Genomic DNA, 13299 nt, shown 5'->3' on the forward strand with positions numbered 1-13299 from the left:
ATATGTTTATTATTCAGGTGTAAGCTCTGCATAGCTCATAATCTCCTTTTGTGAGAACTGTCTGCATTCAACAGCCAGTGGAAGTGGGTTTGGTTAGAACAGAAAACAGGAAAGAGCTACTCAAAGGTGTGACTACTGCAGAATGCAAATTTAAATGTCTCCTTTTTTTTTTTTTTTAAGGTGTTGATGTGAAATGTGGTGTTTATGTTTCGGGGAAGGTCTGTGAAGAATGTCTCCTCACTTACTATCATGCATGCTAACACAATGCCTCCTGTTATGTCTACACAGGTAGTAACAGTGTGTCCAAACCCAGCTGTAAATAGAGGGTATCCTGGTAACCAGGTGGTGGGTGGAGTGCCCGTATGATATCATCAGTGTCTGCGGGAAGGCAAGAAGACACAAGGAGAAGCATTATTAAGAAATGATTCAGACAGACAGAGAAACTGCTGCCCACTGATAGAAAAACAGAAGAAGCTGTTTTGTAACCACTATGCTGAGTGAGAGTGCTAGTGCTTAAACATGTCTGCATTTACTAGTGCCGGGTAAATACCAGGACAGCTGAGTCACTTTCCGTGCAAAGACACCCATCACTTCATTTCACCACATCACAGGTGAGGCACTGATGCATTGAGTGCCTGGCACTCTCTACCTGCTGCACCTGGAGTCGAGACGAGAGCCAAGAAAGGAAAGATTAACACTGGAATGTACATGTGGAATGTGAATATATAAAACATTAAAAGTCAGCTTCCTTAAAGGTTTTCTTCTGTTCACATCCAACATTTAAGCTCCCCTGTGTACCCTCAGTCATCTCCTGTCTCAGACTGTATTTTCCCAGCAGCCAGACCAGGGAGGGACTTGACCCAGCAAACCTTTGCTGATGACATCTGCACTCACACAGGCTAAATTTTCCTCTGTATGTTATCTAACGAGCTGGATCTCGCTGAGGAACAAACCTCTGATACATACTTCAGATATGTTTGTGCCTGTCAACCGAACTAGAGTTCCCATGATGGTGCAGCTGCTGGAGGTATGCATGCACACGGAAACTGTCCTGCTTTGACCTCCAGCTTTAACCATGATTGAGACATCAATGCTTCGAGGGAAATACAGGTCAGGTCTTGGTTTGAGACAAATTTATGTGCCATTAAAGGAGCTGAAACAGGATGTCCTCAAGTTATAGTGAGAAAAAAATGCACCGAGGGGTCAAATCAGAACGGATGGGACATTTCCCATGACATAATCCCTGCCATTTCCTGGAGTTCTGAGGTTATGTACACAAACTTGGCTTGTTTTTAACTCAAAGGGTTACAGCCTCATGTCCAGCAGACTACTATAACCCCTGCATCATCCCATATATCAAAAACTCTGGGAAAATATACATGTTTTAAATAGGATGCCCTAGTCTCCTCTCATGTCCAAGTGACCTTCGACCTTGGTTGAAGTTAGGCCAGACCCCCCCCCGGGTCCCCACAGCAAGCATGTGCAGTTCTTGCACTTAAAATACTGATGATTTTTTTCTGTGTCTTTGTCCTGCACTGACCTCAGTGAGTTATAGACTTGCAGCTTTATCATTAATACTGACTTCAGACAGATAAGATTTATTCCAACATCATGATTAAGTTAAATGTAGTTATACTTAAACGCTGTTTCAGGAAATTGTGTTCCATAGAGTCAAAATGTAAAAGTGCTGATTCTGCTGTTATTTTTGTGAGTTTAAAACCCTTCATACTTTCCGTACGTCCTCTCCTGTTTCAGCCATGATGATTCTAGCAGAGAGGAGCAAGCCACACTCCGCTATTTCACCATGCGAACAATGCACTGTGCATTTGTCAGGCTCTCTCTCTTTCTTTACCCTTTATTGAAGTATATTTCATGAGGATAGGAGGATTAGCCGGCGCAGCATCTCGCCAGTCAGCAGTTTATAAGTAGGCATATAAAGTCATGGCTCCTTGGTTTGGGTCGGAATTCTTTGGATCCCCTCACACCAGTCCCGGTTGTCTTAAAGGCTGGATGGGTTTTACAGAACAGGGGATACTTTCTATTTTTTACCACACAGTCCTGCAACACCTTTACAGGGAAAACATTTTGTGAGGGAAGAAGTTGAGAGACTTTGAGGAATTATAAAAGCAAAGGCTGAAGATAGAGTCAATGTATTTCCTATGTAGTGAGAAAAGAGGCAAAAAAAAAGGGTCACAGACAAAGTAACTCTACCTCATCTGATGCAGACGCAGATCTTTAATCGCAAACTCCATCAAGTCTAGACAGCAGCAATCAAAATGTGGTTTTACCAAGTGAAACGAAACCTCTCATGAAGCTTTATTTTTTAATATAGAGGGGCCTCTTTAAAGGAAAGCATTTTTTCTTCCCTGTTGTGGGCTGGATGGAGATGCCACCTTAGCTGCTAGGAGCTGATCACAACAATGACAGACACCAAACTTTATCACCCTTTTTTGAGATTAGGAACAAGTCTGATTTAAATGGTTTCTAAACACAAGGCACATGCTTTATCTTGCAGAAAAGTAAGGTTGCATCTCTATAAGGTAAGATCTACCTTTTACAGTTCTGCTGAAACACCCCCTCAGAAAAATTGGCCTCGTTTAACTTTGTTGATAACGATAGCGTGACATTCGGCTTCACCACATCCACCACACGTCTCCAGCTGTTTCACTTCTGCTCATCATTCTCACATGGGACATCCTGTCGAGAGCATCTGCTGCTGAAACATCTCACACTGTTTATGCACCATGCACACAGTACATGTGTCTGGCCTGAAATAGCACAGTCCAACGTGACTCACTCAGCCTTGTCCTGCAACAGGTTGAGCACATACATGGACTGACACGAGAGAGCTGTTATTCTTTCCCCCTTGAAGCAGTAGCGGCTCCTTTCCTGCAGTCACAGTGCTGCTCCATCTCATGCATTTCCTACTTGAGCACGAGGTTGGCCTGCTGCCTTCAGCACATCCAACAAACATTTTACTTTCCCCCTAGAATTCCACAAAGACACACTGCTGTGCACGTGGGATGCCCTCGCTCCTTCCCAGACAAACTGAAAGGTCTTAAAGGTCTGTTTACTCTCTGTGCTGTGGGCCTATCTTGTCCAGGAGGTGTTTAAAGGCCTTTCCAGACCACTGTGCACCTCCACTCCACCATCTCTCGGTAATTACTGGGCAACAGGGAAACTGTAGGCCACGTGTAGCGGGAGGCTGCCCAACTGCACTAGACCATGGACCATAGACCGTGCCATGCTGTCAGGAGGCGTCCAGAGACAACTCAAGGATGAAGTACAGCGCGTACTTCTGAGTTTGTTTGGGTGATAGAGGAAGGCAGACAGGAAGCTCAACACAGAGCATATTCAGTTTAATTTGCATTTGATGTTTGACCTAAGTTAACCGATTTGCACACTAGAAACAGAAACTTGGATGTACTCCATGTCCTCTACAGAACAATAGAAATGCACATGCATAAGGCCAAGAACTGAAAGTGTATAAGAGGCCCCAAACATAATTAGCAATTAACAGAAATAACAAACGTTTGCATACAGTATACCAGGAAAGTAAGTTCTGAGGTCAAGCTTTTTAATGCTTAGGAGTTGTAGATGTGTGAAAGTGGTTCAAGGTCGGCTGTTATCTGTCCCACAGACTCTGGGACAGCGGCCAAGCTGATGCCATCTCAATGGGAGGAACGCAACAAAATGGCAGGAAATTCCTACTTGGTTTGCTCCCACCAGCAGAAGAAATTCTTTCAAATCAGGCTGCTGAAATGTTCTTTTGACAGGCGAGAAACGCTGCTGGAGGAGAGTGCACATGTGGTAACGTGTTAAAATGCACAAAAAGGAGGAATTAGAGAGTTAAGAGATTAGGGTAGATAAGAGAGGGTCATGACACAATGTTATATGAGGCGTGCTCCCAATACAAGTAAAACACACAAATAACTTCAATAATAGATAAAAAAGCCAATTTTCATTTAGCATATCCTACGTTTCCTGAGAATGACTTGACTTGAATTGACATGCACATGCTGACATCTTGTAATAACACAACAAATTTCCATCACTGCTCAGAGTTTGCACGATAGATCGCTTCTACTGAGAAATAGACACATACGGTTCAGAGATTTGGAAGAATGGAATTTGTTGCCTTAAAATGGCCAAGTTTCCCTTTAGTTTCCTGTCCGTGCCACTCGATTTTATTTGCAGGTTTCCTTTGTTTGACATTCCTAAAACAGATGACAAGACTTATTAAGATCTGTTTAGATAATGAAAAGGTTTTTTCAATAGCAATTTTCTGACTGTAATAAAGCTATTTAACAAAATGTGTATAAGGTAAGGTTAGCTCAGGTAACTTTGTGTGTGACAACTTTCTGTTAAATCTGCCTAAAAAAACAATTTTCCTCTAAAGCAGTCTGGACAAATGGATAAGATATCTGATTTTGGAAACCTTATGAGATTGCTACTTTCCTCGATTTTCTCGATCCCTTAAAATAAAACCCACAAACTCGCCATTCCTTCTGTCTATATTCAGTTTCATAGACTTTATGTGGTAAATGGAACAGCCAGATGGCCAGCTATTATGATGTTTTGCTGCCACCTGGTGCTCATATAAGCGTTGCATTTCAAAGGTAAACCGTCAGAGTGCTCAGTGTATGTGTTTGTTTCTGCGAGCATTGTTACTCTCAGATGATACAGTTCATTGAAAGTTAGTTTAGTTTCGAAACCTCCAAATATACATTGTTAATTTCACTGGAAGTTTTACCAAGCCTCAAACAAAGGCAGAAATGTTTCCCACATGTTTCAACGGGAGATTCTCAAACGATACTATCAAGGACATGAGAAAAAAACTGGGAGGACTCCAGATGTCTGATACCAGGAGCGTGTTTAGGTTTAAGTGTCCTTGTGACAGCGAAAAAAGTGAAAACACTGGGAGAAAGAGACTTCACATGCCTTCATCGCATCCTCATTTTCCAGTTGCTTTCTATTGAAGCAGAACATTAGTGAGCCATGGAGAAGAAGGTGGTTCTGATCACAGGCTGCTCCTCGGGGATTGGTCTCAGTCTGGCTGTCCGGCTGGCCTCTGACCCCAAAAAGGAATACAAAGGTAACCACAGTTGATATTTACTAATCATGGTCTTAAAATGTGTTCTAAGAGAGCTTACACGGGGTCAGGAAGTGCTGTTTTTAATACATTGTAATATACTGTATGCACTGTATATTATACTGGACTAAACAAACAACTTGGCTTGAGACTGATCATGCAACCAGATCTATTCTGCAAAATATACATGATTTGAATTAAGAGCTAAATATTGTATTCTGCTTTCTGTTTAGTCTATGCTACAATGAGAAACCTGGCCAAGAAGGAACGTCTGTTAGAGTGTGTCAAAGGTCTGCACAGGGACACGTTGGACATACTCCAAATGGACGTGACTGGCCGGCAGTCCATCCTGGATGCGAGGGACAGGGTTGTGGAGAAACGAGTGGACATTCTCGGTATGCTCTTGTGTCAAATTTTTAATATTATTTCTAATTTGTGTGTCTTACCGGTCTTATTTTTACTGCTCACAGTGTGCAATGCCGGTGTGGGTTTGATGGGGCCGCTGGAGGTGCAGTCCTTGGACTCCATGAGGCAGATTCTGGACGTCAACCTCCTCGGAACCATCCAGACCATCCAGGCTTTCCTACCAGACATGAAGGCTCAGGGTCAGGGCCGGATACTGGTCACTGGCAGCACTGGAGGTCTTCACGGTGAGACAAGTTAACGGTTGAGGAATCTCTGAATGTCAACAGTGTTCCACATGTGCAATTTTTGTAATGATTTCATAGAAACTGCAAAAACAAATCATTTTGAGGCTTGCTGCCATGCATGACATTGCCAAAATAACCAGTCTCTGTACTTCATGCTCTCTTACAGGTCTGCCTTTTAATGAGGTGTACTGTGCCAGTAAGTTTGCAATAGAGGGAGCATGTGAGAGCATGGCAGTCCTCCTGCAACACTTCAATATCCAGTGAGTCTTAAAGCTTGCTGTTTGCATCATTTGAGAAGGAGTTGAGTAAATAAAATCAAACTGTGAATGTTGATTAGGAGAGACTATTGACCTGATGCCTGACCCTGCAGCGTGAGTCTCATCGAGTGTGGACCAGTCAACACGGACTTCCTGGTCAACCTGCAGAAGGCGGAGCTCGGGGATTTGTCTCTCCAACAGGTTGATTCACACACGCTCAGCCTCTATGAAAAGTACCTGCAGCACTGCAGCTCCATTTTCCAAAATGCAGCACAGGACACTGAGGACATTGTAAAGGTGTGTTTTATGTCCACAGATAATCATGTCTGCATTTGTGATATACAATTAACCAAACGATCAGTTATTGGTGCAGTAAGAGTCAGCAACTAGAGCAATATGAAACTACATGTGAAGATGTAACAAAAATATATCCCAAATAATATAAATATATAACAAAGACAGGGTCTATTCAGCATACAAGGACTACAAGGTCCTTGATTTAACTTATTGGTCTATACTTTCACTTGTAATGATGTGTTTTATTTAGCTGCTTGAAGCACCTCTTTATATAAGCCCTGCTGTTATGTTTGTGTTTGTCTCTAAGGTGTTTCTAGATGCCATCCAGTCACCCAGCCCTGCTTTCAGATACTTCACCAGCGGTGTCATGCCACCTCTCACCAAACTGAAGGTCACAGAACCAGACGGCTTACGCTACATCAGTGCCATGAGCAAAATCGTTTTCTCCGCTGAGGAACAATAACTTGACACACTTTGTTTTAAATCAAGCCACTACTTTATTCTCGCTCTTCTTTTGCTTTATTTGCTGAGGTTAGTTATTTGGTCTTTCAGTGTTTTAGTTCCTGGAATAAAGTTGACTCACTGTGGCTGCTCAACTGGTAAAGGCAGTAAGTTCAGAGTTTTGAGAGTTCACAGAAGGGAGGGACTCCATACTTCTATTTTTTGTGTGTCACTTATCGGAAATTGTATAACTCAATACACTTTAACACATAAACACTACATTTGAATATAGTATTTCAGGCGGTTGGAGCAACTTGATATGTATAATGTTTTAAGTGATGCAAAAGCTGTTGTTCAACAACAATTCCTGTTGTTTGATAGTGTTCTTTCCACACTGGTTGGCATATTTTGATTCTGAAACTGTTGTCTGCTATTTGGGTCAAACAGGCACAAACTACTCGCACATAAAAACAAAATAAACACAAGTCTGGCAACCACAAGAACTTTGGCTGGCATATTTAATAAGCTATGGCTGAGAGAAAATGAGCCCTTCTACCTTTCTATTGCAAAAAGTTGAGGAAGAAAAGTTACCATATACCTAATATTGTTCTTAGTAAACTTTTTACTGTTTGCTGTTTTCTCTTTTGAATGACTGAAGTTCAAGGATCAGAGATGAACGAGGGCCAGCTGGATCAGCATCAGTCCCTTGTGTAATTGTTGGAACAGCCTGGGGCTGTTAAACCTCGATGTTCTCTTACAACCTGAGATAAGTTGTCTGTAAATCTACAAGTTACGTTTCCGGCCTATTTTCGGATTGACTGAGTTTCTTAAATCCCTCCTTGATCAGGTGCCCTACTTCCGGTCTGAAAATCCCGAAGTAGATCCTACACTACCAGTTCTGGCAGTATAACCACATAGCCGCTAAATACAACAGCACTAAGAGGTCTCAGCTTTTAAGAGGCTTTATGCAGAACAGTATAAAGAGAGTTAGCTAAAGGCTGTTTGAAAATTTATCAGAATTAAATTTAGTTTTATTTTTCTATATTTCTAACTATTGAATTCTGCTTTTTAGTGATTCTTGTGTAACTGCTCTGCTTTGAAAACAACTACAGTTCATTTCAATGGTGACCTTTAAATTGTAGTACACTAGGAGCTTGCTGAAAGCCCCATCATTACACTTCAAGTAGCTAATAACCTTAATGTGAAACTGATGTATTATCAATATTCTTATTCTTATTTTTGGTGAGGTGACTCATTTATTACTTTACTGGAAATGCAGTGGGATGTGGTGCTTGGGAAACTTGCTTTGGTACATTGTGATACACAATCTGAAAGTCAGATAACCTCTGCTATCGGACCGAAGTTCAGCTGTGTCGTGCACACAGCACGTGCTTGATTATGTCCCATGAGCTCACCCACACATGTCATCTAGGCTCAAAGAAACCTCTCAAAATACTGTTAAAAACTTTTAAAGCTCCTAATATAACATCTTTTTGTAATAAATCATGAAAAACTACTTTTAAAAAGGTTTATAAAAAGACACAGATTAAAATCTTGGCCTGTTTTGTTACAAATGTTAAACTATACACACTGTACTGGTTTAACATCTCTAAATACACTCGACCATCACCAGTACCTCCGCTTTCATTGCATTTTACTGTAAATTAAATTCTTCATTTTGTCAGTCAATAAAACCTAGAAGTGGTCTGATTATTATTAATTGGTTTTCTTGTTCGTTTGTTTTACCTTCATGAATTTAGGAATCATAAGGCATCAAGGTCAACTTTTAAACTTCATCAACCCTTCTCTCTGATTGGCCAGAGGAAACGGCACCTGCCGTTACGTCACTGCTGTCCTTAGGTGGATTGAACGACTCATCAGTTAGAACGAAGCTGGTTTCTGTTTCTGCTTATGTGAAACTACCGACGTCTCTCCGAGAAACCTGTGTACATTTTCAAACGGATACTTCGCCATGTCCAACAAAACGACTTCTCTCCTTTTTAAGGCGCTGCTGGACGTGTCTGAAGCCCACGCTGTGAAAGTTGCGCGAGGAAACACTAAAAGAGCTAATGTCAGGTGAGTGATCGTGGGACTTCGACACAGAGATGTGTACAGGTATTCAGTTGTGCTCGTTTACGTTTAATTTCTCTGTTAATACGGTTATTGACATGTTTTCAAATGTGTAGCTATTCCAGGTGTTTTGTTTTTACGGAGATATTTTGTTACTATTTTGGAATTAGACTTAAATGCCGGTGTTAATTCGAGTTATGTGTTAATGTGTGAGTCATGCAATCCCTGTGTGAGTCACTCTTTTCTCACTCTCCTGTTACCTTGTGATATGACAATCATTACCTCCAGCAGCAGCAGGGTAAAATTAATCCAGTTATTTTTTCATCAGAAAAGTGTTGATGAATGCTTGGCTTCCCTTAAAAACACCGTTCAAACACAGCATACCGTTAAAAACAGTGTACATTAGCAATACAAATAACGTGGGTAAACTTCCATATTCCTAAACTCACCTACATTTACAGAAAATGTAAACAGACCTGGATGCCTGTTGGAGTATACTTTGAAAGTTACTTGTATATTCCCCACACATTCATTCATGTGTTCCCATATATTTCATTTCCTCCCCTCAGACACTTGGGCTCTTGTGGGGCCTTGGCAGCTAGAAGGGCCAGCCTGCCTCTCTGCCCCACCATCCCCACCATCACACCCAGCCGCAGCTTTATCAACCTGGCTGCTCCCATCATCACCCGCAGGATGGAGTACACCGAATGCCGGACATTAGGGTGAGTGCCTTTACGTAATGGCCAACATTAGTGAAATGATTAGATGATAACATTATATTATTTTGCTTTTGGAATTTTAAGTTGGACAAACCTTGTGCTCTGAAACAATTATTAAATGCACTTTACACAATTTTCCACAAAATGAATGATCTGAAAATAAATCCATAACTGAAAATACCTATAAGGAACACTGTAATTAATTTTAAAGAATGTGTTACATCATGTGACTGTGTGCTCAGGTATACTCCAGAGCAGATGTATGATGTGGTGGCAAGTGTGGACCAGTACCAGCACTTTGTTCCCTGGTGCAAGAAGTCTCGAGTCATAAGGGGACCAAATGGCAATGTCCAGGCAGAGCTCGAAATAGGTTTCCCACCCATTGTGGAACGCTACACCTCTGAGGTCACCTGCGTCCCAAACCACCAAGTCAGGGTAAGTCCTTGTCTTGGTAGATTTAGGAAATAACTCACAAATACCAACCTATTTATGAATGATTACTTTTAATCAAAGCCCACTTCCTGTATATGTTGGTCAAAGATGAGGCTTCAGTGAGGATGGGATTGGATTTAAGATTGCCTCTAAGTCACATATTAGAAATATCATTTCTATTCACGTTAAAAAAACGTATCTTTGACTTTTTTTAAGAGAGAAGTTGGAGCTTTTTCTTCCTGACATCAGTGCAGTGAATGTTTCTTAGAACCAGCATGAGCAGGTGTTAGAGGAACTGCAGCTTTCTGTCACACAGCTTTTGTGGCTTCCTGCTGGTCCTGCCACTACATCCTCTTTCACCTTAAAGATGTCTCATGTCATTAGGAAAACTGTACTGTTGGTTATATTTTCCTGGATTACTGTGACGCTTTTCTTTTCTTTTCTTTTTTTTAATATAAACTGTCAGATTGCGTCAGCAGGGGACTTCATTCTGTGCTTCTTCAGAGAATACTGATTACAACCCATTTGCCTCTCAAAGATTAAATAATGGTGAATGTCTTTTGTAACAGGCCGTGTGCACTGATGGTTCCCTCTTCAGCCATCTTGAAACAATATGGAGATTTGCCCCAGGAGCCAAAGACCTTCCGAACTCCTGCAAAGTGGACTTCTATGTAAGTGTATACGATGAATTGAATATCTCATGAAATAAGGTTTTTGCAGCAGCCACATTATTTTGACTTATTGAAAGCTGAAAGATTTAATCAATGAATGAACAATCCCCCATTGACAGAAGAAAAACATGGTTCTTCAGATTGCATTCTTAAGGAGAGACTCCAAGTCATCCTTCTTGTACCTTTGTGAATGGATTACTCACTGAAAGGAAGTGCTGAGTAAAATCTCATTATGCTCTAAATTTAGCCTCGAGTAGACTCCTAGTGTCCCTGGCTACCCGGAAATAGCTGGGAACAGTGTTAAAGAGCCGCTGACTGAAGTCTGACCTTAACGTTGGCTCAGATTAACTCAGGGTCAGCCAGGAAGTGGTTCCCTTCAGTAGAACAAGTTGAAGAAGATAAACTGATTATAAAAGAACATTTAAAGGAACTTAAGTCTAATTTCAATGATAATCTGCAATGTTTTAGAGACTGTGTCTTTGAAGAAATTAACATTGGATTGGAGTTTTAGGTCTATGTTCCGATACTAGCAAGAAATCTGTTAAGGTAAACTTACAATAGACTGGTCTTACAAACAGTCTGCTTACATGTTTGTATCCCTCCTGTGTCCTCTGTAGGTGTCCTTTGAGTTCAGGTCTCTTCTGCACTCTCAGCTAGCCAGCGTTTTCTTTGACGAAGTGGTTAAGCAGATGGTCAGTGCCTTTGAATCACGGGCTGCAACACTCTGCAGGAGCCAGCAGGAGGCATCGCTAAGGAGGCGGTCAACATGAGGAGACCACTCTCACCTGCCTGTAATCCACATCCACTTTGGATTTTTAACCAAACCCTTCCAACTTTCCAACACTTGTCTTACACGGGAGACTGGATCTTCGATTTGAACTCACTCATATCTTTAGTTGACTTGCACATGGAATATACTTAAAACTATTTATCTCTAAGCTGACAAGCTCATTTATTTACCTTCTTGTACATATATATTTATTTCAGGGATATGAATTATGCATGTTTTAAATATTGTTGTACAAAGATGTTCTCTTTGTAAAATTGTGGGGTAATATACAGACAAGTGACTCCTACTCGGTGCTAAAACATCCAAAAGAGTTAAAGGCTCTTTTTTTGTCAAGCATTTAATTTTTGTCGGTGGAATTAAAAGGCTCTTATTTTGGTAAACGTATGTCTATGTGTCATTTATAGCACCTGTTTTTCAGAAATATCGTTGAATTTCTTGGTAGTTTCTAAGTAGTCTCTCACAATGGAGCAGCGACTGGTTACGACATGAAGACACAAGGATTTCCTGTTTTAAGTGGATCTTGTCTGTAACAGTTTGCTTCTTGTGTTTTGGCACAAGTTTGAAAAAAAGCATGTGTCTCCTGGAACGGTTACATAAGCACAGTTCTAATGACCTGAAGCCAAAGCCAATACTTCCTTGTCTTCTTGCTATTTGGCTTCTAAGTAAGACAAGCCTTTATCAGTAGGTGATTGGCCATACAATAAAAACTCATGCAAGCAGCATGGCATACAGTGTTTAAGAGGAAGAGTCAGTAATAGTGTATAAGGGTTATCGTGTTGGAACAAACTAAGACTATTTTTTACTAGGTTATGAAACACAGATACAAGTCCAAAGAAAGGTCTGATACAAATAACACTTGTAGGCCTGTAAGTGACTCAGCAAAAGCAATGATGCAAGTTAATATTGACATCAGCAACAGTTTTGTACTGAAACAAGAGAAAATTAAGAAAAACAAAACCAAAGTATTTAAGCATTTTGAATCTTACTGTATAAAAAGCTATCTTAGCTATTTGACACTGTTATTTACATTGTCAGTATATGTATAGGCTGCGAGCACAAGTAATCATGAAGTTAACCATTACCACATTAGAAAACAAGAGTTACACACGTCCATTATTTCTTATAGCCACTGTGAGTAGTTTTTTGCTGGTTATGAAACAGGCTGAAATTAATTCTGATGACTCCATATGACCTACAAAAGCAAACCAGACAAGACAGATTATTTCTATATAGTTATTTCTAATGCCAGAAACAGCTGGCAGGGGGGTAGGTGTCAGACGAAATGATTAACTGCCTTTGTTTACATTTGCCAGGGCAAAAATTTAAAGTGAGTGATCATATGACTAGTAGTCACATAGTCATATGACTGTTACAGTAAGCAGGGTGAGTTTTTCTTTGTAAAAACTATAACTTAAAGATACAGTTTTTGTGCTCTTGAGTGTCGTCCACTGACAATAATTGAGGCTAACTGGAGCACACGTCTCAATTTAACCAGACGTCCAAGGCTGACTCCCTTTGTTCTGGTTCTAACGCTTGATTTTCCTCGCTGATGGTCGCTTTCCTTTTTAGACTGTTTGCCTTCATCTGAGTGCTTTTTTTTTTTTTTTTGGGTTTGTAGTCGATGATCTTTTCTTTGTTTGTTCAGCCATAGTAGATTACTGTTTACTCACAACACTTGCAGAGACCGGAAAAGCAGTCTCTTAGCTCCACCTATCCTCTCTGGCAGACAACCAATGCTGGGTGATGGAAAATGCGTCACTAACTGGGCGCCGCTTGTGATTTTTTCTGCCAATGTCGCCACAGACACCCAGTCCATAATAATACTATATACAATCACCATTGTGTTGACTCATTCGGTGATAATGACTTAAAAGACATTT

General features: G+C 40.8%; 2 protein-coding genes across 3 annotated transcripts; both read left to right on the plus strand.

The window, feature by feature from the left end:
• The first annotated feature begins 4962 nt into the window (after positions 1–4962).
• Positions 4963–7222, plus strand: hsd17b1 (hydroxysteroid (17-beta) dehydrogenase 1). Its single transcript, XM_069674529.1, has 6 exons — positions 4963–5095; positions 5326–5487; positions 5563–5742; positions 5909–6002; positions 6113–6296; positions 6604–7222. The coding sequence occupies exons 1-6, from the start codon at positions 4999–5001 to the stop codon at positions 6757–6759; spliced, it is 873 nt and encodes a 290-aa protein (XP_069530630.1). The 5' UTR covers positions 4963–4998; the 3' UTR covers positions 6760–7222.
• Positions 7223–8610: 1388 nt separating this feature from the next.
• LOC138602866 (coenzyme Q-binding protein COQ10 homolog, mitochondrial) lies at positions 8611–11799 on the plus strand. 2 transcript variants are annotated; one of them, XM_069674473.1, is made up of 5 exons: positions 8611–8813; positions 9377–9529; positions 9769–9961; positions 10528–10629; positions 11247–11799. In XM_069674473.1, the coding sequence occupies exons 1-5, from the start codon at positions 8710–8712 to the stop codon at positions 11397–11399; spliced, it is 705 nt and encodes a 234-aa protein (XP_069530574.1). In that variant the 5' UTR covers positions 8611–8709; the 3' UTR covers positions 11400–11799. The 2 variants fall into 2 exon arrangements, with proteins under 2 accessions (XP_069530574.1, XP_069530575.1); XM_069674474.1 differs by lacking the exon at positions 11247–11799 and adding an exon at positions 10770–10852.
• The last annotated feature ends 1500 nt before the right edge of the window (positions 11800–13299 follow it).

Source organism: Semicossyphus pulcher, unplaced genomic scaffold, assembly GCF_022749685.1.
Source record: "Semicossyphus pulcher isolate SPU_LCO1_2020_fin unplaced genomic scaffold, fSemPul1.0.p SCAF_23, whole genome shotgun sequence".
NCBI lineage: Eukaryota > Metazoa > Chordata > Actinopteri > Labriformes > Labridae > Semicossyphus > Semicossyphus pulcher.

Excerpts from the sequence above, each read along its gene's own strand:
- hsd17b1 (XM_069674529.1), top strand. The coding sequence starts at position 4,999 with ATGGAGAAGAAGGTGGTTCTGATCACAGGCTGCTCCTCGGGGATTGGT. Across the intron at positions 5,096-5,325 it reads CCCCAAAAAGGAATACAAAG|TCTATGCTACAATGAGAAAC; the intron begins GTAACCACAGTT and ends CTTTCTGTTTAG. Across the intron at positions 5,743-5,908 it reads CAGCACTGGAGGTCTTCACG|GTCTGCCTTTTAATGAGGTG; the intron begins GTGAGACAAGTT and ends GCTCTCTTACAG.
- LOC138602866 (XM_069674473.1), top strand. The coding sequence starts at position 8,710 with ATGTCCAACAAAACGACTTCTCTCCTTTTTAAGGCGCTGCTGGACGTG. Across the intron at positions 8,814-9,376 it reads ACTAAAAGAGCTAATGTCAG|ACACTTGGGCTCTTGTGGGG; the intron begins GTGAGTGATCGT and ends TCCTCCCCTCAG. Across the intron at positions 10,630-11,246 it reads CCTGCAAAGTGGACTTCTAT|GTGTCCTTTGAGTTCAGGTC; the intron begins GTAAGTGTATAC and ends TGTCCTCTGTAG.